This window comes from Cladophialophora bantiana (genome assembly GCF_000835475.1).
Source record: "Cladophialophora bantiana CBS 173.52 unplaced genomic scaffold supercont1.19, whole genome shotgun sequence".
In the NCBI taxonomy this organism is placed as follows: domain Eukaryota; kingdom Fungi; phylum Ascomycota; class Eurotiomycetes; order Chaetothyriales; family Herpotrichiellaceae; genus Cladophialophora; species Cladophialophora bantiana.
Genome location: NW_015971593.1, coordinates 188249 through 214055, shown reverse-complemented (window position 1 = coordinate 214055; position 25807 = coordinate 188249). Strand labels below are relative to the sequence as shown.

General features: G+C 51.2%; 8 protein-coding genes across 8 annotated transcripts; 4 read left to right on the top strand and 4 right to left on the bottom strand.

Moving 5' to 3' along the window:
• Positions 1-3: 3 nt before the first annotated feature.
• Z519_10642 (uncharacterized protein) lies at positions 4-2478 on the bottom strand (the record flags this gene model as incomplete). The annotated part of the gene is made up of 1 exon (XM_016768358.1): positions 4-2478. The coding sequence occupies one exon, from the start codon at positions 2476-2478 to the stop codon at positions 4-6; it is 2475 nt and encodes an 824-aa protein (XP_016615265.1).
• A 322-nt stretch (positions 2479-2800) lies between these two features.
• Z519_10641 (uncharacterized protein) lies at positions 2801-3740 on the top strand (the record flags this gene model as incomplete). The annotated part of the gene is made up of 3 exons (XM_016768357.1): positions 2801-2883; positions 2986-3067; positions 3627-3740. 3 exons carry the CDS (start codon positions 2801-2803, stop codon positions 3738-3740), a joined length of 279 nt encoding a protein of 92 aa, XP_016615264.1.
• Positions 3741-4563: 823 nt separating this feature from the next.
• On the top strand, positions 4564-5740 carry Z519_10640 (uncharacterized protein; the record flags this gene model as incomplete). Its single annotated transcript, XM_016768356.1, has 2 exons — positions 4564-4750; positions 4821-5740. The coding sequence occupies 2 exons, from the start codon at positions 4564-4566 to the stop codon at positions 5738-5740; spliced, it is 1107 nt and encodes a 368-aa protein (XP_016615263.1).
• Positions 5741-7294: 1554 nt separating this feature from the next.
• Positions 7295-8425, bottom strand: Z519_10639 (uncharacterized protein; the record flags this gene model as incomplete). The annotated part of the gene is made up of 3 exons (XM_016768355.1): positions 7295-8023; positions 8076-8158; positions 8215-8425. 3 exons carry the CDS (start codon positions 8423-8425, stop codon positions 7295-7297), a joined length of 1023 nt encoding a protein of 340 aa, XP_016615262.1.
• Positions 8426-10277: 1852 nt separating this feature from the next.
• Positions 10278-11855, bottom strand: Z519_10638 (uncharacterized protein; the record flags this gene model as incomplete). Its single annotated transcript, XM_016768354.1, has 1 exon — positions 10278-11855. One exon carries the CDS (start codon positions 11853-11855, stop codon positions 10278-10280), a length of 1578 nt encoding a protein of 525 aa, XP_016615261.1.
• A 1122-nt stretch (positions 11856-12977) lies between these two features.
• On the top strand, positions 12978-14064 carry Z519_10637 (uncharacterized protein; the record flags this gene model as incomplete). Its single annotated transcript, XM_016768353.1, has 2 exons — positions 12978-13403; positions 13450-14064. 2 exons carry the CDS (start codon positions 12978-12980, stop codon positions 14062-14064), a joined length of 1041 nt encoding a protein of 346 aa, XP_016615260.1.
• A 1592-nt stretch (positions 14065-15656) lies between these two features.
• On the bottom strand, positions 15657-17549 carry Z519_10636 (T-complex protein 1, theta subunit; the record flags this gene model as incomplete). Its single annotated transcript, XM_016768352.1, has 3 exons — positions 15657-17008; positions 17068-17404; positions 17457-17549. 3 exons carry the CDS (start codon positions 17547-17549, stop codon positions 15657-15659), a joined length of 1782 nt encoding a protein of 593 aa, XP_016615259.1.
• A 451-nt stretch (positions 17550-18000) lies between these two features.
• Positions 18001-20569, top strand: Z519_10635 (uncharacterized protein; the record flags this gene model as incomplete). Its single annotated transcript, XM_016768351.1, has 2 exons — positions 18001-18738; positions 18785-20569. 2 exons carry the CDS (start codon positions 18001-18003, stop codon positions 20567-20569), a joined length of 2523 nt encoding a protein of 840 aa, XP_016615258.1.
• Between the last annotated feature and the right edge of the window lie 5238 nt (positions 20570-25807).

The window sequence follows — 25807 nt, the reverse complement described above, 5'->3', positions numbered from 1 at the left end:
CGTTCACTTTCTGTAGTCCTCCCAAGAGGCATTAAAAAGATCTCTGTACACGACAATATCCTCTTGTCCACTGCTCTGGCCAATCCCACCCTGTGTTCCCCGGCCCAAAGCTCGATCCACCCTCCTTCTCAGCCAATGACTTATCAGACGCCTTCTCTTGAGTGGGCTCAGTTTGCGATGGTAGAGGCTGGCTTTGTTCCGATCATCGTATTTGACCTGACCGGCTGGTTTCATATCCCACATCTTATCGTACAGAGCCCAGTACTGTGCGAGTGAGGCGCGGTTTCTGGACCGCATCCACGCGTTTGGTGCCTTGAGACGCATTCCCGAGGCGAAGAGCCGTCGTAAGCGGTAAATGAACTCCCAACGGATGACATATTCCTTGACCTCAACACCGTACACGTCTCTCAGCCGTTTGAGCATGCGGGTCCACCACAGGCAACGTTCAGGAGAAACAACACCCATCCCTTTGCGGGGTCTGAAGCACCATGACATGAGTGATTTTTGAAACTTGTCGTCGAAAAGAACACTTAGATTCGTCCCAGAGCTGGACATCGGGACTTGGAGGACCTGGCCGTTGAGTCCTCCGTTTCGGTACCACTCTGCGACCCAGTAGACAAGTGATTCCAGCTCTTTGAGACGTCCTTGCCGCCCGAGTGCCTTTACTGGTGCCCGCCAAAGCCTGATCTTGAAGTTTGTTCCTGAAGCGAGGACGTTCTGCATCAGTCCTATCAGGAACCCGATTTTGTCTATGTCTCCGCGACCGTGACCACCGGCGGATGATTTATTGGTTCGAAATAAAGAGATCATGGACTCAGGAAAGGATGAAGAGATATGTAAACCATGTTCTTGTAAAGTCGACACACAGTTTACGGCACCTCTCCAATCACCTACATCTATCATCGCTCTCAGTAGGAGGTTGGCGGATCGGCCACGCGAGTAGTTGTCGAATTGTCCCTCGTTGAGAATCACAAGCGTACGATTCAGTTGTCTCCAGTCTTTGGTGCGATAGTATTCCGTCAAGAGTCGCCTCTGTAGCTCGATATCTTCGAACACCTCGTGATGCAAATCGTTGTCCACGAGTGCTTGGACCATTTCCCAATGTCCAGCGTCACAGACATCTCTGATTATTCGAACAAAGACGGACGATCCGGTGTCAATCTCGAGTTCGCGAAGTTTCTGAAATCGAGCTTGCAAGGTAGCCAGATCTGGTGCAGCCAGCGCCATTTGACGAACAGCCAACGGTCCAACTTCAATCAGCCCGATCATCCTCAGACTGTTAACTGCAAAATCAAAAGAGAAGGCTCGAGTGGCAAAAGCGCGTGCGACAAATTGATCGCTGAGCTTCGTTGGAGCTGATCCCATAGTCTTGCTTGCCACGATATTGAGAGAATCTGCAGGTACACCAGTGATTCTGCTTCGGCCGATTGACCATAGTCGCCGCGCCTGGGCTTCAAAGGAAGCGCCAGCCTGATTTAGTGGCGAGAGAAATCCCTCGAGGCTTTCGTTGTGCAGAGCTAAGTAGTTGATATATGGCTCAAGTAGCTCAAATCGAGGAGGTAGGTCTTTCCTTGCGATCAAAAAAGAATGCATCTTGAAGGCATCAGACGAACGGTCCTGCGCCCACAGACTGGTAGTAACCTCTGCATAGATGCGAGTCTTGGGAACTAGATCATAGACGCTGCAAAATCCTTTCAGAGAATCGGCCTCTCTCGACCGGCAGGCAGCGAAGAAGGTCGCTAGGAGATCTTCGCGTCCCTTGTAATGCTTCTGGCCAATGAACGATGCGAATTGATAGGCCTCCAGGGGCCGGGAACCTTCTAATGCCGCTCCAACAATCTCCGCGAATAGGTTCGGCCGTTTGTATTTCAAATGTTTGGCTTCCTTGCAAATTGACCAGAGAAAGTGATGGTCTTCGGAACCAGCGGAGAGGAAGGTCTTCCACAGGCCTTCAATGCGAGGGTCATCTCCTTCAAATCGAAAGGCTTCCCCTCGGAATTTCATACCCCTCCATATAGCTTTGATCCCTTCGTGACCGTTTTGCAGAGCTTGAGCAATTAACAGAATTTCCCAAAGCTCTATTTCGTGACGATGGGAGGGCTTGTCGACTAGACGACAGCCAATGAGCGATGTATGGCCGACATCTGCCTCGAATCGAAGTTGGTCTCTGGTTTTGATACCGTATGCTAGTCCACGATCTAGTAGGCTGTCCCATTGTGCGTCGCCTGAATGAGAACACTCTAAGGATGCGGCTGAGAAGTAATCATCCCCAGGTTCACCCGGACCATGATCAAATGTTGATTTTGAGCTTGTCGTCAATGGCCGAGTTTGACGTGAGGGCCATCGTCGGGGTAATGCAATACTCGCAGCAATGGCAAAGTTTGCTGTGGGTGGTTGGGCTCGCCATTGACTGTACAATACAGGTAAGAGACATCGCGTCGTCGGGCATCTCTCAAGACGTCCCCATAAAAATCTCATGTAGCAGGATACACGTGACCATTTACAGGCCTCATCTAGGGTTTCATTGTCACCAATTGAAGAGCCTTGACAAAAGAAGGTAAGCACTGCCAATGACGAACTGAGTGTAGGCGAAACGGGCGGATATGAAAAGTCAGGAGATTGTTTTTTAAAGATACAAAATGGTCACGTGCTAAGTTAAAGGCTTGGCGGGTAGCTCCCTGCCATGGCGTGAGCCTGCGACCTCCGAACCTCAATTGAACTTCAGGTATAATCCTTTGCAGCTCTTCATTCCTCCTCCACCAACCAAGTTTCGACTATTTTGCCCTCCTAAACCGACAAGATGGTCGCTCCCACAGCTCTCCGAATGATGCAGGCCACCCGGGCTCGCATGTTCAGACCTGCTCAAGCTCAGCAGAAATCCGGGTATGTTTCAGGAGGGAGAAAGCTGCCACTATCTCAAGTTCTATAAAGGAGGCACATCCGGGGTTCGTATTGTCAGGATCTAGCTGATTACTTTCTGCACAGGTTCTTCGTATATCGAGACAATCGAGTACCTTATTACCAACGTCTGTTCCAGAATCATGATGGCAAGCGACAATGGTGGAAGGTCAGTAGCCTCTCAGTCCTTCGAAGCAGACCTTCATCCTGTCCTTACCCACCCTTAAGCCCGCAATTCAAGTGGAAGTGAAGAGCGTACTCCATTTGGTAGCCAGAGAGGCGCAAAGAGTTGCAATACGTGTGTCCATCTGGGAAAAAAAATTTAGTCCCTAAAGCGCCGTGGTTTCGAGGCGACCAGCGTCAAGTTCGGAAATGACGGAGGACATGCGTTGGCGTCGGAGTGCATGTCCTACTCTGAGCTGTTGACTTTAAACATGGCATCCTGTGTTGGATGCGACTAGCAGAGTGGTAGACCGATCGCCGCATGTTCCGAGATGTTCCCTCCGTTGGATAGCTACATCGGCCATATCGGGCACCTCTCAGCAACACACGTTTCCACCTGCAGGTTGATGCCCCGAAGAATGTGTCAGAGCGCTGAGCGGAAGCAAGCCTTTTCGTCGCACGGAACTCTGCATGATCCGAGGTCTCCAAACCAACCAAGACACTTTTCGTCACCCCCGTTGTCACTCGGTCCAATGGACAGCTTGGCTAACAAGATCTTTATATAGACCCACCGAAGCCCATACATCCTCTATCCGTACTACACGATCCTGTTGGGCAGCCTGACGTTCTCGGTTTATGGCATGACCCGCGTGCTGTTCGGTCACAAGACGCTATGGTAGAGTGGTTGGCCAAGGTCGAGGGAGGAGATGAACTGCAGATGTACCCCTAAGGACCTAACTGCGGCTGTTGTACATATTGCATCACAAGAATTGAAATCGAGGCGCATCATTCGACAGAATCATCCTCAATGTCAAGACCACGGACCGTTTGCTTTTCCAACATGAATACTGACTCACAGGGATATGAATTCGCCTCTGTTCAGTCATCTGATTGTTTACACAAGGGGTGCAACTTGGAAAGCATCTTCTTGCCATCGACGTTGTCGCCAGCAATTCCGTCACGTGCTCCGGCTGTTGCCAAGAGATGCCTGGCTGAATTATCAAAGTCTCCACATGACCCTTTCAGATCTTCCACCGACACAAACCTGAGACCGTGCTTCTCGAATACTGCTGTTTCTGCGAATCGAAGCTGCTTTGGTATGCACGTTCATTTAAGCCTTGGGATGCATCCTTGTCTGTCTGGCTGTTCTTCATAGGGCTCCGATGTTTGTGCAACATGATTGGTTTTTGTTTCGGAGATTGGCCCCATGTCTGTCATCAAACTTCCCCTCGACACTTTCGCTAATCCGGGAGAAAGGCCTTCCTGTCACGACTCTATATTTGCTTATTCGCCGTCATCTTAGCCTATCCCCCAACATGGACGAATATGACACTGCGCCACACGCGCTCGCGTGCATCTGGTTGTCGTTGATGTTTCCCTTCATGGGCATCTTTGTCCACTGGAATCCTAGTTGCGGACTACAGATGATGTAAATAACTGTGCAGATGATCTCGGAAGGTAACCCACAGTCGTTTGCATTGCCAGACTGGACCCATTCGCAGGATGCCTCGAGATGTCTTAAATGTCAGGGTTCCTCACGTTGTCTTAGCAGGCCCGAATGCCCTGGGTAAACATCTCACAATGCTCTACCTCCACGTCTCCTTTGTGCTGTCTTTGATCGGGACATCGGTCTCGTCGCCTGTGAAAAGGCTTGAAAAACGTGACCTACCAGCTTTCGTCCGCCAATACGGTAAACTTCTCCCTCGATCCTCCCTTTGGAGGAAAATTCCATGTAGGAGCTGACAAAAACTCTATTCCAGCACCGGTTGTGTACCTTGACTCTACAGAGACCTACTTTCCCAGCTCTATCGCCGGGCAGGTATCGCACACACATCCCGAAGATGGCTCAGGAAACAACATTACCGGCGATCCTTCACCCCTAAATCTGAACAATCTCAACAGTCTCAATAATTTCGCCTCCTCTGGAACGAACGTTTACCTCACATCAGATGAAGGAATTGAGGCTCTGCCTTCTTGGTTTCAAGGCGTCAAGCCGGATTTCACTGGCTCGACAGGCTCCACGATCGCCAGCCTGATCGTTACCGTCTCTAAACCAAACAACATCCTCGACGCATTCTACTTTTACTTCTACGCGTACAACCAAGGAAACTGGGTTTTGGGCCTACCCTCTCTCGAGTTTGGCGACCATGTCGGCGATTGGGAACACACCATGGTCCGCTTCGTCAACGGCGCGCCCACGGCGATGTGGTTCAGCCAGCACAGCTCCGGGGAGGCATTCACCTACTCCGCCGTGCAAAAGTACAACCAAGGCGACAGACCGGTGGTGTATGTCGCGAAGGGCACACACGCGAACTACGCCATCTCGGGAACCCATGATCACACGATCCCAGGCCTCAACACCCTTGCGGGCCCCTTAGAGGACCACACCGACGCCGGCGTGTTCTGGGACCCCCTGCTCGATAGCCCGTATACCTACAGCTACGACAACTCAACCGGCGTCTTCACCGCCTATAACGGCCAAGATCCAACAGCCTACCTAGACTTCGCGGGCCGATGGGGCGACAATCAATTGCCGGACAGCACGCCCGGCCAGATCGACGTGTTTGGCGAGCGCAAATACGTCGCCGGCCCCACGGGCCCCAGGGATAAAGACCTAGGAAGGTCCAACGTCTGTCCTGACGGCCAGAGTTGTTCCGTCTCGAGCCTCTTGCTGCCTTGAGCGCCGCGTACTATTTAAAACCCCTGCTGCGACTAGGGAAACGGAATTCCCCCAGGGAGGGTTGGGGGTTACAATATCTCGAGTAATCTGAGCAAGGCAAGGCGAGTCGTGGGTTCCGTGTCGTGTCGTTTTTTTAATCCCAATTTTTGGGGGTTGGGAAAACAGACAGCGAGGCGTTTTTCTTTCTCTCCTTTTTTTGGGCCGCCTTTCTATTCCCCCCATCCACCGCTCCTTTCAACAGTTGGGATCTCTCCTGAGGCTTTGTAGATCTGTTGAATTATAGAGCGAGTGGGATATACATAGATAGACACATGAAAATACCAATATACTACCTCCATACGAGGTATATATATATATTCATCTGTATTGGCGTAGGTGTTGTGATTAGACTTTTTCGCGATCTAGAGCACAAGGCAAAGCAGACCAGAGCAGTATATTATTAGGTAAGGCACATCAGACCCTCGTCAGTATTTCGAGGGACGGCCCTCAAACTCACTCACTAGCTAACTCAATTACATCACTCCAGCTAACTCAACTACTTTGTATGAACTTAACGAGCCGTCATCGGTCTTGAAGAGGGAGTGTGGATGTATGGATAGATGTCCGTATGTGGTGCGCCTGTTAATGTTTACATCTTTCATTAAAAAGGATTATCTGGTACTGGAAGTAAATATCGCTGTCCTCTCCTGGCCTGGCCTGTACAGACGAAATCCACACTGCTTTCGTTGCTTCTTCCTCCCCTAGGCCAGACTGAGAAGGGCAAGGCAGTTTAAAGGGAAAAGGCAAGGGGAGAAAGAAAAGAGATAGGGACATCCGCCACCAATTTCCCTATTTGACCAGTACATTCCACATGCAAACATACATATCTTGCATTCTTGTCAACACCAACGCCGATGTCAACTGAAGCCATTCATCCGCCCAAAACATATCAACGATAGGAAAATCACATAGAAGAAGAAAAAGGTTGGTTTTGGTATATAGACACTTGCCCCGCCTTCGCCCTGGTTATCGACCAGGTTGAGGGAGACCTTTGTCAGGCAACCAAGTTCAGATATACTGATTTCGACAACTTCGCCCAAATCCGAGGAAGAGCCAGCTTCCCTGTACGTATTTCCCATTTGTTTCTGTTCATATTTGCAGGTAATCTGTTAGGTCCATCGTGCAAAGTGTCATCGTGGTCTCATGGCTGGAGTTGGTTTTTGTTTCTTTGGCTCTGTGAGCGATATTTCCTTGCGGCCTCGTCTGCATGCTTCCACGCAATATATGCATTGGAACTGTCCAAATAGTTTCGCCGAAGAAAAGGGTTTCTTGTCGACGCAATATGGTCGGGAAAGCCGGAAGGACGGTATCGACCAAGTCCAGTGTTCGGGTCAGGTAAGCCCGATCTCAAGGATATGGGTTGCTTGCGCAGTTCATGTATATTGAAAGCAGATCTCTTGACTTTTCTGGTTCCGGATCGCTCAAAGGGCAGAGAAAAGACCGAAAAAACGGCAGGCACGAAAGGATTCCGTCCAACTCCAGAAAGCAAACCGGCCGTTCATATGGACTGTATGTTTATACGAAGTTCTTCGCCGTCACCAGTGGGCCTTGTTTCAACGTCAATGTTTGTCGACTGAAATTTGTCCAGCCTTCCGAGGGTTTGGTCAGCTCGTGTCTCTCTTCATGTGCAGTTCCCAACCTGGGTGTATGCACACCGAGCCCTTCGGGGCGGCTACCAGACCTGTTGGCAGAGGTCTTGTCTGGCAATAAATTCTTGAAAAGTGGCTTGAGGCAGGGTATGCATGCACAGACGATACCCGTTCCGACCTCAACCACCGACCATTTCATTGTGGATACTGATCCCATGGTGACATCCAAACTGTCGACACTCTTGAGGACGCTGATGCGGAGAGCTGATGCCACGGTCGCGAACAAACCAACCGCAAATAGCAAAGACACGATGTATTTTTGCCTGGCAGGAAGTTTGAGCCTAAAAAAGACGGGCAACGGTAGGGTACACAGCAGAAAGTCGGTAAAGATTGAAAAAGCGGTAGTGAAGTAATAGAATGTGACGATCTGCAAGCAGTCTCTGGGTAGAGTAAAGTCCCAAGCTGATCGTACCGGGTGGCATTGGAAGATGGTGACGAGGATACTGCAAATCCAGACGGCGATAATGGCAACACCGAGAGCATACATTATTCTCCGAAAGACCGTAGTCGGGAAAACTCGAAGGTACGATGCCACAATGGAGATCTTGACCAGCATCAAGGCCGTCACATACATGATTTGACATGTCCACAGTGTCTACTCCTTGTCAGTTTGTTCTATAAAGAGGGAGGGGGTGGTCTGCCCGAACCTGAATCACTTTCTTCGTGTTGTCGACCAGTCTGGAATCCTGGGGAAGGTCATAGATATGTTTTCCCAGGCCGTATCTTAAGCCTTTTGTCATTGTCAGGAGAATGAGCTCTTTCGTCGGGCTCTAACCGCTGACTTACCAACTATGGACATGGCGGAAAATGCGTCGGCGAAGAGGCCAGCCGCCACCATGAGGTAGTCGTCAACGGCCACATGTTCAACAACAAAGGCTCGGACAATCAAGCGAATAATAATAATGACGGAATTGACACAGATGAAGGAGATGTTGACCCGATAAATCTCTCCCACATATGAATCGTGAGGCAAAAAATCCGTTGGTACTTGGCTCATGATGAGGAGATTCCGGCCTGGTCGAAGGATTTGCCCTGGGGATCCAATAGCAGGGCACGAAACAGCGTCCAATTGCTGTCACGATGGTGACGCTGGCGGGATGGCCAAAGGCAAAAAGGCACAAAGAGTATCAGAGACCGATATCACATTGACTGAAAGGCAAATGTTGCATGATGAGCCTCTTTTTCGAAGGATCAAGAGGAAAAGCAGGCGCTATAAGGTCCAACAGCTTTTTCTCCTGCAGGTTGAGCTCTTTTTTGTCCCTGGTCCTCGTCCCCCATGGGCACTCTGAGTCAAACGGGCATTGTTGCATAGCTGCACTTGCCGGGCTGGCTGCTGTTGGGACGAGTCTTTCCATTCTGGGGGGCGTCAGCCAATATCCAACCTGGTAGGATTCAGTCGTTGTCACCGACGCGTGCACTTGCAGAGGGGTTCTTTGAGCAGAAAAGCGTGATCAAAGACGTGTATGGTGTGAAGGCGGCAAGGAGGACTGACCAAGGACAAGCGAGAAGAGGCAGATGGTGCGATTAGCTCAAGGAAAAGGGCCGTCAAGGGCCGTCGAAAGACTGCCAAGTGCGATGTGTGTTTCCCAAAGCGGCGACCACAGGCGCCTTGGCAGTGGCCCCCTGAAAACGGCCCTTCTGTGCAAAATGTCGTCTGCGCTCCCTCATTTGCTCGACACCACACAATTAGTTTGCCAAATGTTGGCAAATGCGGTCAAAATTCCCATGCAATGTGTGTGGAGATTCCCTTCTAACCTTCCAACCATCCATGATCCCGGCCTCTCTCCACGAGGGAAATCCAACTCTATGGGCCATCGTCAGACTACTCTCGGAGGAAAATACGCCACCGGTGCCACTGTGAGCCCCAGCGCAGGATCAATGCATTCTAGATGAGATGGATAGGGATATCTGCCACACTCCCGCAGCTGCAGAAACGCCTACGCCTCCCTGAAGTGTCTCGTCGTGGCGGCTGTCTCCATGCCCCTCCTGTTCATGCACCGAAGACGTTGATAGAAGGAGCCAATGTGCATGAGAACCCCAACCTGCAGGAGCCTCTTCTGGGGAATCACCGTTTGAGAAAAAGTGATCAAAATGCCTTGCTCGGAGATTTTCTTCGGCAATGCGGGAGAAAAGACTATTAGGAGCCATCGTGTCGAAAGTCGGACGATCTAATCCTCACTCAGCAGCTACAAAAGCCTGTAGGCACTGAACAGGGAACGCCATGTCCAAGCTGGATTCTTTTGTCCAAAGACTACTTTCCGTGCCCTAATGCTCCTGCATCATTGTGGCCCGTCTCCCCACCAGAGCCACACAACGGAGTATTCAACATTCATTTGATGATATCGATAATTACAGTCAGCCCTGTTGTGGAACGTGCGCACCATTCTCCTAGGGGGAGAAAAGAAGGGGGGGGGGGGGGGGGGGGGGGTTGTTACAAATTGGAAGCCAGATATCAATTAGATAAATGTATTGTTGCATCCTTGTAACGACTCAAGAAGACTGCTACCATTGTCTCCTCGTGCAAAGTATTTGGTGATAACCCGTTGGGCTGGAGTTTAGCAATTGAATGACAGTAAACAACCTCGAATATCGACTTTTTCAAATTAGGAGACGGAGAGAACAGCACCAACCATCCTAACAGGACTCGAGACGCAAAGAAACTGCCGCAGCGATCTGGGTTGCAAGCCACTGGGGTGATTAGCGACCAATTCATCCGTCCGCAGAAGAGCTATAAGCATTCTCATGATCAGCCCACCGCACGACAAACCCCTTGCCGCACCTCATTCAGTTTGAGCCGCCCGAGACTCCGCATGCCCAGCTTACTTTCTCCGTCACGACAGTCTGTTTTGTCATGATCCTGGCACCCAGAATGACGACGGATGTCTCGGTCCGACAATTTTGTCCGGCAAGGCCGGGGATTGTGTGTTGATGTCGGGTGACTGAGGAACGTCTCCAGTCCAGGTTGTGCCGTAGACAGCAGTCTCAAAGTGGGCACGTCTCCTACCCGATTTCACCTGCCAGGATTTTTTGCCCCCGGTCGCACTGACCATCGATGGCATTGGTCCTCGACTATCCACACTGCTGGTATCTGGTGGCCTTGACATGATGTATTGCAACAGCCAATCTAGCTTAGACTGCGGCACTGATTCCATAGTCTCTCGGTGCCTGAAGAGGAAGAGACCATAGGTTCCTCCTCCAACGCAAACAAAGAGAGCAAGAAGGGTAAAGACCGCAATGAATCCGGTGGACAGTTGCACGGCAACAACTTTGACGCTTACCTTGCGTTTGATTGGCCGCTTGAGTTGAGTGTCCTTGGTGATCATGTATGTCTGATAGAATCGTTGCAGGTCTCTAGGGCTAATAATGGTAATCTCATCGTCCGCCATTGACTCCTCCTTGAAGCGCGTAAAATAGTTCCCCACCATAGCGGAAGGGATGTTAAACACGTCCTTAATATCCGGAAATGCGATCCAAGTTGGGTCCTGAATATGGCCATTGGTGAGCTTGACGGTGCAATCGACACGAGTATATGAAGCAGAGCCCACTGGCCCTTCACCGAATCGACACGGGGCGTAGTCATCAGAGTCGTTCTTCGGTGCATGGTGAAGATGTAAAGCTGCCATGGACATCGACACGGTGCGATATGTGCCGAGTGGACTACTGGATTCATCCCAGTCTGAATAGTTCGCCGCATACATGCAGATGAGAAGGTCCTTGATCAATGTTACATTGACGTAGAAATCTGCGCTTTCCCAATACCCGTAGTCGCTGCGCAGAAATGCTGGAAAGATTTCGTCTTCTATTGCACCACCGAACTTCCCGGTAAAGGTGTTACAATCGGATGTGAGATACAAGCTCACGGGCTTTGACTCGGTGGGCTCGCAGGTCATGGTCCAACTGTTGTTCCATTCGTCGGGACGGTAAACCCACAAGTCCGAAGTGTCTGGGAGATAGTCCAGGAGTTCGTTGATGGGAAAGTTTGCACGGTCGAGACTCGTTTGGGTCAAATTCCACGCCACTTGGGAGTCTGGCATGCTGTTATCCGTTCTTCCAGCGAGAAGCCCATTAACCTCCGTTTGAGTCACGACGTGCGTCAGCCTTGTTGAGTACTTCGCAATCGGACCGGAGAGGACAGTTGTGATGGAAAGTGCAACGACGACGAGACTTTGAGCAACGATGTTCCAATGTTGAAAAATATGAGATTTCAATAGTATGAGAACATCGATGGCTTCACCAGGTGTGTTCAAGCTGAGGAGGGATGATATTGACACAACCCTTCCTTTGGCAGCCACTCGTGCACTGAGTGACCAGCAGCAGCGTGTGAACACGTAGATGGTGATGCCGCTTAGGGCTGTGACGATGACATTTAACACTGCTTGGACATCCTCCAGCTTCCACGACCGAGGCAGAGTAGCCCAGGAACTCATAGTGAACGGCTGAAAGTTGTAGGTAGTCCCTCGTTGAGAGCAGAAAGAGCATCGCCAAGCTGGGGTAAATGGGGAGTTATGAATGGGGTGCAGAGCCAGCCTGACACAGCAATATCTTGAGTAGCATCGCAAAGGCCGGTCCAGCCGGCGACAATACAACCGTCATTCGGAGCTACGGGTCTTCCAGACTCTTGGTCGAGATGAGCGCTGTGTCGAAGAGGTCTAGATGATAATGCTCGATGATGAGCTGGGCGACTTCTGGCGAGCTTCGCGTGGGCCAACGCTTCGGCTCGCTTAGCACAAAAGACTTCCATATCCTTTTTGGAATTGCCAAGATTGCCGGACTTGGGCACCATCCACTTCCGCAATTCATGGGTGAAGTGTAAAAGGTCCAGATTGGATCATTGAATTGGCGGCTCTGTTCGGCCGGTCTCGGCAGCTGAAATACCCTCTCATCCTCTAATCAGGCTTCAATAGGTTTCTCGTATCCAAGCCTTCCGATCATCCCGCTCTTGAGGATTGAGGACTTTCACCCCGGTGACACTTTGGTGAATAGGGCAAGCAACACCATATGATCAGACGCAAAGGGGAAAGGGATGAGTTCTGAGGATGAGTTCTGCCACAAGCGCTACTCCTTGACGGTGCATTTTTAGGAATATGGGAGAATCTGTCGGTTCAAGGCTGAGAGTGCAACCTCAGTCAAGAGTGTGAAGGATTGATTGTGCTCACCTGGTGGAAATGGAGGGGGAATTGTTAGAAGAAAACTTACCAGACACGCTTCGGCACATCCTTGGATTGGGAAAACATAGGTATCAATATTGAATCCTCGAGTTAAGGGTAGGTGCTAGGGAAGATGTCAAGCGGAAGGCCAACGGTTGCGCTGTTGGCTTTGACGTGCTCGGCGCACTTTCCTTAACAAACCGAGTCTCCATCGCTCCCTCCTGCGTTTCTCATAACGCGATCCAAAGCCCTTTAACCAGACTCTTCAGACACCCCTTGTTGCTCAAAAGGAACTCGATTATATTGTCTGACTTCCTCTCCGTACAGTCCTCATCTATATCTCCAGCCTTGTTGTCAGATGCTCTTGTGACAAGATCGACCTCTCTCTACCTCCCATTTAAGATGGACTCTTCCAAAGACACACCTTTCCCTCCAGCGGGCGATCTCCCTCTTCATCGCAATGCGCCTCTTGCACCCACACAAGAGCTTGCCTACAGGAAGAAATGCATTCAACTAAAGCGACGTCTCGCTGAGATCGAGTCCAACAACGATGCTACCCGCAAGAGAATCATTCAGGAAACGGAACACGTCCAGAAGATGCGCCTGTTGCGTGCGATCCTTCTCAATCACCTGCAGGAAATTATGACTGCTCCAGCTAAAAAATTGACACCCGAACAACTGGACAAGATTGGAGTCCTGGCAAACGGCGGCGGGAACCTGGCAGAGTTGGCTGGCAGCGGCGTGGTCCCCGAGTTACAACAGAGCAGACCTGAAGGGGAAGGGTTACTGGACGACAGCTCCGAAGCGAGCGATGAAGATGAACCCGAGGTTAGGAAGCCCTTTGCTCCCCATAGCAGACGCTTACCCGACACAGCCCGTCGAGCGACCTGAGCGTCGAAAAAGAACCATCATCCCAAGGGCGTCAAATATGTACCAACACAGCACGTTACCCAACCTTGCTCCCGCAAACTCTTTCTCTCCAGCCCCTCCTCACGATCCAGCGACGCTCACCTCCTCTTTCCGTCTCAATTCTTCTACTCCACAAGCACCCGCGAATCCTGGAACACAACAGCAATTTCCGGACACTACATATCCACAATCCTCTCCTATGCCAGTCAATCAGCACTTAGGTGTGGCGTACCAGTCGCCGAGTCAGCCACGAGCACCAAGCATAACCTCTGCTCATGATGCTGGCGCGAATGGCCTTGCCCGTGCTTCAGGTGCACACGTACGGCCAGAACGACCAGAAGCACCTTACGTACAATTTACAATGCACATGAGACCGCAGCTAGAAGCTGACGACTACCCTCCTGATCAAATCCCTGCTCGCATTCAAGCTGAGTGGGATGGTCTTAGCGCCGATAACAGGAAGCTATGGGACGACAGATATGAAGACCAGATGAAAGAATATACGGCCGCGATGGATGCTTGGAAGCGTGCTACTAGGCGAGAACCCTCAAGTACTGGATTCTCCTCCATCAACTCATAGAGTGGGCCGAACAGAACAACCAGTCGCAAAGATCAAAAGGTTCCGTGGCACTCGGCCCTTCGAATGCGTCTGTCCCCTGGAAATCACTGGCCGTTGTGATGCGCCGATATTCCTCCTCCAAATCTGAAGCAGAGGCAGAAGTGTCTAACTTCTGCGTTCAGTCGTCAACCCCGATACAGGTCGAGTCGCAACAAGCGCAGGATATTTACAAACAACCGGCCGATCCTGGTGCAGGCGGATATCCTGCGCTCAAACGTCTAACCGCATGCACATCAGATATCAAGTTTTGCGCTTACAAACTTCGCAATCGATGCTAGGACTTTCCACCGGCCATTGGGGTCACTTTGGAGAGAGTGCAGGTGGTCTAGATTTCGAAACACTACAGGCCATAGGCAAGACCATCGCACCATTACCTTGATGGCTCTATTCTTCCGAGTTTCATGGACGTGGATCTTCCTGTTCGTTCAATTGGCCCAGTCATCGATGTGTTTCCCCCTGTAACCGTCAGTACAGACCAGGGTTCTCCAAAAGTCCGTGATTGGGCGAACTATTTTCTCGACAACGGGCTATATGTCCACGGGTGCTTACACATGCCCGGCTCTGTATTCGGCACTGAGCGCTCATCAAAATTGCTGGAGAGGTCTGCCTCCGTTATCCACGAAAGTAAGCTGGACCGTTCCGGGAGCATTGATTTCGATGATCAGCAAGAGCCTAATGCTGGGAAGAGGCTTGAAAAAGAGCTTCAAGAATAAGGGAAAACAAGCGGTTGCTCCGGTTTAGCAATAGATTCTAACCTTAGCGCGTGTTTTATGACCTACGGCTCTAGTGGAAGGGTCATCTCAAAAGCTGGAGCTATCGTCCACGTTAAGCATTAGGTGGTATCGTTTGCATGCCTTGATGCTTCTGCTCAGCAGCAAATGCGGCGAGATGCATTTCCCAACTGGGCGCAGCAGCTGGAAGACTACACGACGTGGATGGAGGCATCAGGAATAAATAAACAAAATATATCATGAGTGATCTCGGAAATGATATCACCCCGTGAGACGGGCGAACTGCAATTTGCACCATTCAGGGTTTGAACCCTGGTCATTTTGTTTTCTTGTCCCTACAATTTGAGCATGAATTGAAGCACCATCTGGACACTCGTACTCAATTCGTTCCACGAAACGAAGTGCCCATCGGCCGCTTTCCGTGCATATAGAGAACAGCGATTTAGAGATAGCCTCTTCTTTTCTCGTCGTGTCGGCAAGTGGGTGTTCTGTCCCCATTCTGCACTGAGGCACCCGCCTGATGGCCGGCCTATGTGGACATTGTAGGGTACAGGTAGGCTCTCCTTAATCGCACTCAACAACGTTCGCATCACTGGCAGCTGTGGAATTCCCTCTTTAGTGTCGGTTGTCATCGCTCTGTCGCCTTGAGACATGGACGCATGCCATGACTTTCGCCCCGTCAGCATATCACACGCACTATTTTTTGGTTTCCTATTTTCTCGATGCTCGTTCATGACATGGATTGAATTCCCTTTCTTCCTCTTTTCATCATTTCAGCTCGAAGACAGTTCGTGCCCTATCTCACCGCCCGCCACTTTTCTTTCAATCCTCGTCCCAATTCGGGTTCGGCCCAGGTGGTTTCGGCCCACCAGCTTGCCTCGCGACGATGATCTGATCTACGCTCAGCACCGTCCTTGCCGCCTCCGTGGCCAACCGTATCGCCCAGGACTTGGTCACCATCAAGTCCAAGATGCCTTCTTCCAGGGCATCCAGCACGCCGGACGCGTCGGCGACTTCCAGGTCAATGCCGGTCGTCCAGTAGGGTTCTTCCGATTCGTCAGATTCTCCGGATTCGTCATCTTCGTCCTCGTCCTCACCCTCGTCTTCATCATCGTCGCTTTCGTCTTGTTCGTCTTTTGTTTGATTACGGCCCTTCATCTCGTCACTGGAAGCTACTCGGCGTTGGTGCGCCGTGTACAGCCTTGCCACCACTTCCGTAGCATCTGATCCGGCACTCTCTGCCAACGTTCTCGGGATCACTTCGAATGCCTCCGCATATTTCCTAATAGCGTACTGCGGCAAGCCTGGCGTTTTATCAGCGAAGTGGCTGATTCTCTCCACAAGTTGCATTTCCGTTGCGCCTGCGCCTGGAACTAGTCGAGGGTCCTTTGTTACTGCTTTTATGACGTTGACGCCGTCGTCAATCGCGCGCTCCACGTCATCGAGGTGGTTCTGGGTTGCACCTCTCAGCACAATGGTCGCCGTGCGTGTTGTTGCGGTGTCAGACTCCTGGCGGAAGACAGTCACTCTGTCCCCACCAATCTCGGTGGTTTCTACAACATCGATACTGCCCATCTCATCAGGCATGGGTGGTCCCAAGCGGGCCAGAGGAGTGGCGTTGCACACGCTGCACAGACGCCGGAGTTCGAATTTCGACATAATTTTGACCACAAGGATGCCCATTCGGTTGAGGTAGTGCATGGCTAGCTCTCCCACGGTCGCGCCAGCAACACACACGCGGACACCCGTATCGTAGATTTCTCGGATGGCATTTTCGAGCTGTGCTTCCTCGCCTTTGGAGAAGGCCATCATTTCCTTTGCATTTTTCAGTAGAACAGTTCCCTTTGTTTCAGTTTGGGAAATATCAATCGGGCATGAGAACACTGCAACTTTCGCTTTCTTCGCCCGTTTCACCAGCCCCTCAGGCTCGCGGCCGAAGACCATGCCCTTGACAACCTGAGAGGACGAGAGGTCCCCGCCCATGATTTTCACCACGCGGATATTGTCAACGTTGAAGTTTGCGGGATTTTTGGGTAGGACTACCAGCACGGCCTCAGCGATTAACTGCGAAATGAGGTCTTCGGACCCGGATTGCTTCGAGGCAACGACAGTGCGGAGGGCTTTGCAAAGTTCGTCGACAGAGCGGACATCGGAGACGGTATCGACTTCTAAATCTATTGACTGCATGTCAGTGGCGCCCTCTTTCAGACTGTAGCGGATAGCGCCCGTTTACCTTCTAGGCATTTCAGTGCGTAGGCCTGTGCCTTCTCATATCCTGACACGATATCACTCGTCTTAAGACCCATCCGTATTAACTCCTCAGCCTTCTTAAGCAGCTCTCCTGCCAGGATTATGACCATGTTTGTTCCATCTCCCATCTCCGCCTCTTGCTGTTGACTGGCCATGACCAGTAGCTTTGCGGCGGGGTGGACCACATCCAGTTCGCGAAGGATTGTAGCGGCATCTGAAGTTAGTATCATCTTGGACAGATGATTTATGACAATTTTGTTGCGGCCATATGGGCCCAGTGAAGTTTGAACGGTCTGGGCAATTGTTCTGCATGCATCGATCTATACCCAAGAGTCAGAAAAAGAGTGGTCTGAGGGGTGGGAGCCGGCATACGTTTCGAATAACGGCACCATCTTCGGCGTCATAGCTGCTGTAGCCAGGCTTGAATAGCCCGGACTGGGAGGCCTGGGGTATCGCTAAAGACATCGCGGTGATCGGGAGGTGGAAAGCCGAGAGGGTGTTGAGTAGACAGGGTGAAAGACGAAAATACGATTGCGGCGTTACGAAAATTAAACATTGGCGAGGCTGATGTCCAGCCTTGCCAAGCCGATCGCGTACTCCGTCTTCGACTGAAAGCCCGCTGCGGACTCGAACCGGCCAGAGTTGACGTCTCTGATTGACTGCGGTTGTTCTGTCAGACCATGAATACTCATAGAACCGTGGAAGAGCCTGCGAAACCTTTCAATGATGCCGGGACCACGGTCCGACTCCGACGATAGCAATGGATCTGAACTTGACCTGATTACCGCGGAGGAGGCGGGTGACATCTCTTCAAGGTAGGGTTCGCGATTTTAACGGATGACTTTGCTAATGCCTTGGTAGCAGGCCACTCAGTCTGCTAGGTCCTAGAAGTTCGGGCCGCACTGTAAGCCCTCCCATGGCATCCTCTGTGCAATTGAACAAGACACCCTCGACCGTGCTGTCCGCACGGGCTCAGGCGAACGGCGGGCCGGGCGAGACGAGTGCTACCATTGAAGAGGGTGATTCTCACGGTCCTGAACACATCGGCCACAAGGATGACGGCCCACTTGATTGGTATGTCGAGGGGCCAGGCAGGCGAGTGGGCTACGACGACCTGACTGCAATTGACTGGATTTATGAGTATACGAAAGAGCGGCAACGGTTGCGAAAGATTCTAGCGCACCATACGGGTCTCGTTGGAAATCTGAGGCAATTGCTGGACGCCAGCCATGTTTGGTTCGTACTCGTGGCCAGTGGAATCTCCGTGGGATGCGTCGCAGCCTTCATCAACATCACTTCAGACTGGCTGGGTGATATCAAGACAGGCTATTGCAAGAAGGGAGTTGGTGGAGGAGACTTCTATTTGAACAAGCAGTTCTGCTGTTGGGGTCACGATGAATTTGCTCAATGTCAAGACTGGACTCCGTGGCCTGCGGCGCTAGGTATCAGAGCCAGGGCTGGCCAGTTCGTGATGGGCTACATTTTCTTCATTGTCTTTTCTGTCTTGTTCGCGGTTTCAGCGGCAATCCTCGTTAAGCATTACTCAATATATGCTCAACACAGCGGTATAGCGGAAATCAAGACGGTACTGGGAGGTTTTGTCATCAGAAAGTTCCTCGGTACATGGACTCTAGTCACAAAGTCCTTTGGTTTGGTGAGTTCGTTTATTGATATTTCTGGAGATGAACTGACTTCGCCAGATACTCGCCGTCTCCTCGGGTATGTGGCTTGGTAAGGAAGGTCCGTTTGTCCATCTTGCTTGCTGCTGCGCCAATATCATCATGAAGCCATTCGAGTCATTGAGTCAGAACGAAGCTCGAAAACGAGAAATCCTCTCTGCTGCAGCTGCGTCTGGTATTTCAGTTGCCTTTGGTGCACCTATCGGTGGTGTCCTATTCTCCCTTGAGCAGCTGTCCTATTACTTCCCCGACAAGACTATGTGGCAGTCATTTGTGTGTGCGATGGTGGCAGCAGTGACGCTCCAGGCCTTGAATCCTTTTCATACCGGAAAACTCGTCCTCTATCAAGTCACCTACACGACTGGGTGGTACAGCTTTGAACTTGCACCATTTATTCTCCTCGGCATTATCGGGGGAATATATGGCGGGCTGTTCATTAAATTGAACATGTTAGTGGCACGGCTACGTAAGTCCGCAAGCTATCCGTTTCGCAACAGGCCACTGCTGGAAATACTGGTTGTTTCCGCGATCTCCGCAGTCGTCAACTATCCGAACCTCTTCATGCGAGCCCAGCTCTCTGAACTGGTATATTATCTGTTTGCAGAATGCGCTACTATAGGGAACAATGACATTTTTGGTCTCTGTCGCGCAACAACCGCGGGAGCTCTGTCAATGGCATGGCTCTTGGTCGCAGCTTCATTACTGGGCTTATTGCTTGCGAGCATTACGTTCGGCCTACGGATTCCGGCAGGCATCATACTCCCTTCTCTGGCAATTGGCGCCCTCTACGGAAGAACACTTGGGGTGGTTGTTCAGCTGATACAAAAACACTTCTCAACGTCTTTGTTGTTTGCTGCCTGCACCACTGATGTTCCCTGTGTTATTCCAGGCACATACGCGATCGTTGGCGCTGCTTCAGCCTTGGCTGGGGTCACGAGGATGACCGTGTCGATTGTGGTTATCATGTTTGAACTAACAGGTGCCCTCACTTACGTCTTGCCAATCATGATTGCGGTCATGCTTGCAAAATGGATTGGAGATGTCTTCTCTACGCGAGGCATCTATGAGTCTTGGATTCAATTCAACGAATATCCATATCTCGAAAACAAGGACGACGCAGTCATGCCTCACGTCCTCGTCTCCAGTCTCATGACGAGAGTGGAAGAAATGAAGTGCTTGGATGCCAATAAGCCTCATACCGTTGAGAACCTACAAAATATGCTGCGGACAACATCTTATCGCGGTTTCCCGGTGGTGGCGTTCAGAAAAGCAGGAGCGGATGTCGCTGAAACAGTTTCAAACCGGCAGTACCCGCGCGAGAACACTCTTCTAGGATACATTTCTCGGGTTGAACTGGCGTTCGCGCTGGAGCGAATGACACGTCCTAGTGGGCACAGACCCAGCCCTGAAGCTGAAACAGTTGTTGATTCCCAAACCCCATGTTATTTCACCTATCATCCCGACATCGCCACCGGATGTGGAATAGACCTACGACCTTGGATGGACCAGACACCAATCACGCTAAACGCGAACAGCTCACTTCAACTGGCAGTACATATGTTCCAGAAACTTGGGCTTCGATACCTTCTTTTCATTGATCGTGGCGCTTTCAGAGGCATTCTCACCAAAAAAGACGTTTGGTGGATTTTGTCCGCATCGGCAGATGGACCTAGGGCTGAAGGATTTGTTGCCGATGCGGAAACTCGTCGTGAGACCGCTTTGGAGGAGGACGAGAGCCTCGAGGAAGCGAGAGGCCTTCTTCAGCCTGAATTAGGGGAACCAGCTCATCAAAAAATGCCGAGTTAATCAAACATGCATTTGCCGGAGTCTGGACCCTCCACTTCTACCTTTCTAGGGATATACCCATTGAATTGAACAATTGACCTAAATTCGAGGCTCGGACGCCTGACAAAATAAAATGCCGGGGACTACGGAGTACTCGTGTGGCAGAGGCTCTAGTGAACGCGGGACCCTCGCTGGATATTGCTCGCGGCTTTGAGCTACGAACCCAAAAAGGGGTCATGGTGTTTCAGGAGTCACAGTAGGCAGGGTATCTGGCATTGCGATGGGGCCGCCGTGCAGGTTTTTATTTGCACAATCTCCTGAAACAGTCAGAAGCGACCTCTCTTGTACCTCGTACGCACAAAGACACCAGTTTGGGCTACTCGTCAGTAACCACAGTCCTCCGCCCACCGCAGAGTACCCGGGGGGAAGGGCAGGAGCACAGCAGATCATCCGCTCCCTAGAAAGTCTGGAATATCGCTTAGAAAGACATTCGCACACGCTACATATGGCGTACCTCTAGCAACTCCTCTAGATCAAGCTTTGGCGAGGTTTAGGGCTCTGACAGCGGAACTACCACGAGGCGAAGACGCAATATATGGTCGTCTAAGGTCTTCGGCCGCAGCAAAAAGGGGCTGTTCATAATTGGCCATTTGGCAGAACTGGGGCCTCCCTTGCCCACGGGAAAAACAGGGTAGGCAAGAGAAAATGGGGATGACTATGCGAGTGACTGGCCGAGCCTCGCGCTCTATCAGGCTCCTCCTGACGATCCTTTTCGCGCAACCGAAATGATCAGCAACAACGTGTCAATTTACGGGGCCTTCGTGAAGCGAGGCATACCAGTTTGGCAGTTCAACGCGCTCTACAGCGATAACGACAACCTAATGCGCAAGCAGTAAACTTCTCACTCCGTATGACCAACAGCATAGCAAGACTACTAAAGTTTGCAATGATAACTTAGCTTGGTCTGGCCCCGAATTCGGGCCTTCGAAATCGGGTACGGTCCAGTCGAGGGAGCTTTCGGGTCGACTAGAAGGACGGTGAAGATTTTGAATCGTTGCGAGGCGTCTACCAAAACAGGCTATGATCGTCGTACGCCACGAGGTGCTAAGCGAACTTCCACTTGTCCACTGGTGGAAAAGAACATGGGACGGGGAACAACTGAACCTCGATGGTGCCAAAAGAAACTCCGTCGGGTCGTACTTCCGGCAACCGTTCACCAACAACTAAAGAGAACGGACTCATTGCCACTGAAGCTGTACCAGTCTCGCCTCCCGCGCAGTCGCCGTGATTCTCACAATCGTAAGGATGACAGAGACAATAACTCGTTTTCCAGTAAAGCGAAAGGTCCATACCGAGCCGCAAGAATTTCGACGTGATGCAGCGGAACTTGTCAGTTGTGTTGCCGTCGCCTCTCCCATTGCAAGATGGCCGAAGGCTCTCCATAGTCACAGTGCTTACCTTTGGCCTCTTCTCTCGTCGAGAACGAGTAAAGCTTTCTGACTCGCAGACCTGACATAAACAAACTTAAATGGCTTCAGGGGCACTTCATGACCTCGCAGCCCCCGAGGTACAGCAGGAATACGAGCTTGCCACCGAATCAACATTCTACTTTCTACCATCCACTGCGGTGACGATGACCCAGTTCCAGTTTTCATGCTTCTGATCTTGGGAAAAGAAGTGTACCTTCGGACCAATCAAAGTTGAAGCAGCTTTGTCCCCCTAGAATGGAAATCGCCGTTTCTTGTTACATCAATTTAGTGGGAGCTATCTGTTCCTGCTGATGTCGATCTCTGCAAATTGACGTACAACAGTTCAGAAGGTGAAAGCAATCCGGCGACCGTGGTATAATCTATTGGTGCACAGAGGGAAACTTTCATTCCAAAAGCTCCACAGCTTTCCACTGCCGCACAATGCCGCAGCTACACAGGGTGTTGTTTTTTTTTGTTTTTTTTTTTTTGCTGTTTTAGTACTTAGAGGATCGATGGCCAGGTCAATGAGGACAGGAGAGTCCTAGCTATTGGTGCCGTAGCTGCGGACCTGAGTGGAAGTATAATGCCCACTTTCCTGCAGGACGAATGGGGGTTCCTTTGGAGCCGAAGCATTCCTTCTCGAGCCACGAGGAGAGCATAAGCAAGCGATATGGCTCTGCGAATCCTGCAATCGCTTGTCTCGACTCGCTCTGCACCGATTATGGATACACTCTGCGCCCAGAGTACGAGGTAGGGGGGTGCAAGGCTGCCCAGCATCCGTCACGAGGACCTCAGCAACGGCTTGTGCCAGCATCGGTGACTTGCAACAACGGATAGGCAGGAAATGCCCAAACGGAAGTGACTATGCGATTTCTTTGCACGGGAATGTTGGATTGATAAAGAAACCCAGTGTTAGGGTGACTGCAGCCGATACAGCCAGCAGCATATCCGAAATGTGGGAGCTTAAAATACTGCTAATCCTTGCCGCGAACGAACCCAAACTAACGTCTGAACCTCTATGTCTCTTGGGGTGATTCGAAGCGTAACCTGTCTAGCAATCAACTTTCTGATAGGAGTCCCAACACCACAATCCCACCCTCACCTCTCAGGCATGCGAGCATCCGAAATGGTTGTTGTGGAAGCTGTCGATACCTGGCGATCAGAGGATCTGCACTGCACAGGGCATGTACTCTGTGCTGAGAACAACTTTCTCCGAAGTCATGCCACCTGTCTCGCTTAAACGCACAGACTGAGAGTTGTACGTAGTTGATATGTGCACTCTGAAACGAACTGCTCAGGTACTCTGCTTCTAGGCATCTAAAAATGCCGGCAGTTTGAGGGGGATCAAACGCTTTGCCCTAGTCTCTCGCTTGGGCTCTTGGATTGGGGAATCTGATGAAAAGCTATCTTGGATGCTAGCCACTTCCCCGGCCACCATAACCCTGGAATTGTACCCAACACCTGAGAGCCAAACCCAAGGAAGGGAGCCGAATGCGCGGGTGCTCTAACTATACCCTGCTATGGAACTTTCACGAGGATCCTCGTTCTTTACAAGTCATTCCCTTTGCCGGGCGGTACGTAATTTGCTGACAGTGGCGACCATCGCACGCTTCAGGCTGACGGCCTTGCCTACTATGTCCTTGGACTTGTTTGAAAGAAGGCAAGTAAGCACATAACAGTCGACAGACGACGCCAGGCCGCTGAATCCTTCTGCGCCATGAGGACTACCATTGAAGTCCGCATCGGCTGCAAGCGCCACAAGACGAGGGTCCCTAACATGAAGGTAGGTACACAGATAAGTAGGCAAATCAGCCGAGCTCGACCACCATTGGCATGCCTCTAGGAGGCCTGGCACCAGTGATCCATTTCTACTGGACACTACTCCGAGTCTGACTGAATCCGTCATCGGCATGGAAAACAGCCGGATGCTTTGCGAAAAGCTCCCCGGTGCAGGCATGGAAAGGTCGGGTCCATTTACTGACTTACCACGGAATATTATGGTATGGCTCTCTGGACGCCGTGGGGCCAGTATAACGGTTTGTATGCAGTCCCCCGATCAGTGGCACCTTAGGTATAGACATGGTCTACCCTGCTTCGGCTGTGAGGACTGACCTAAGTCCTCCCCACAAATGTCTGCGGTTGAACGTTGAGGACGCAAGCCACACTTCTTGGGCTGCTTGCACCGGTCTCCATCTCTTCACTGTACCCATGGACGATGGGATAATGACACAGATTCAACGAGGTCGTTGGTGTATAATACGATGCAGATTCTCCCCGACATACTATGCAGAATACAGGTCTCAGCTTGCTCCCAGCAAGTTTCTCAGATCTTGTTGGAAACAAAACCAAGCCACCAATCCGGCTTCGTCTCGTCCAGGAATTAAATAACGGATCCAGCAGTTCTCGCCGTTCTCAGGAGGCAAGATTGGAATATCGGCCAAGAGGGCCGTAGATTAGCTTGGAGACTTCGTTTTCCCTGCAGTCGGGCAGAAGTCGAAATATATGAGTATCGCTTAATATTCTGCAAGTCAAGATCTAGTTCTGTCGATCAGCCATTTCAAGAGTAGGTACAGGTATGAGTGCAGGAACGTGGTTTGATATCATATTAGGTTTTCGTCATGACATGGGAAATTTCGATAAAACTGTAAGGGATGCTGCTTGAGGGGACATTTTCATCACCTTGCTCCACCTGCCCAGAAGGCGATTGCTACTGCGGTCCAGCGTGATTGACCGTTGGGCCGCCGGCACAGTGAGTGGTACCTTACATTCGACCAGTCCATTGTTCCTAGCTCCTGTTGGTGATGTTTGTCCGCTGCAAGGTATCCCTTGCTCAGTCACTGGCCCCATTGACAATACCAACGTCGACAAAGGGCCACCATCATTGACATGCTTGTACTGCCTACCTAGGTATGTGTGCTTTGTACCTGGTACAAGGAGAATCCTTGTGGGAACAATTTTACGAAGGTCTCCTTGATCTGTCATGGGGGTGGCCGCTCGCGACGTGAGATCCTGCTGCCGCGGGCACATTGACAGGTGTCACAGCTGTCACAGCTGTCGAAACCGAGGCTACTCAGGCTTGGGTTCTGACGCTCCAGAGTCGAGGGCAGAGCCGGAAAGGTAGCTTGAGACCCCCAGGTAACGTCAACATTTCCTCTTGGTTCTTTACCCTCTAAGGAAGGCCTGGACGCAGATCCCTAACGCAAACAACGCCCTCCCCAAGAAGGCCCTCGAATGAACAGCTGCATTGCCCCGCCAGGGCCCGGACATCATGCAGCATTGGCATCTGTGGCATCTTCCGAAAGGCCTTCTAATAGGCTTCAAAGGGGTAGCCTGGGGGGCAGTTTGGTTTCTGGCTCTAATGCGCCTAATGCTGGTTCCAAGACGCCGGCTTTATGACTTTCCTACAGAGGCATGGTTCCAGGCGCTCGGTGCAACACCATCCCCATCCCGGTGCCTGTATGGAGGTACGGGGCCTGTCCAAGACCTCCAAAGACCTCTCAGCGCCGTCGCTCGACCATGGCCCTTTGAGATTCCACACTGGAGCACGGTTACAACCCCCCCAGGAACTTGTCTTTACATGACATCCGCCGTCCAAATGCAGGGATCCACACTGTGTTGCGCCATGGGATTCCCCCACCGCGCCGGTTCAACTGGTCCAAAGGGATCCTGCCTCATGGTCTCAATGCTAGGGTGCTCGTGGTCACGGTCCAGAATGCCCCCACAGAGCCAGTTTGACTTTGAGAGAAAGAGGCAGCATCCACCAATTTGCACCGGTAAGTCCTACTTCCTC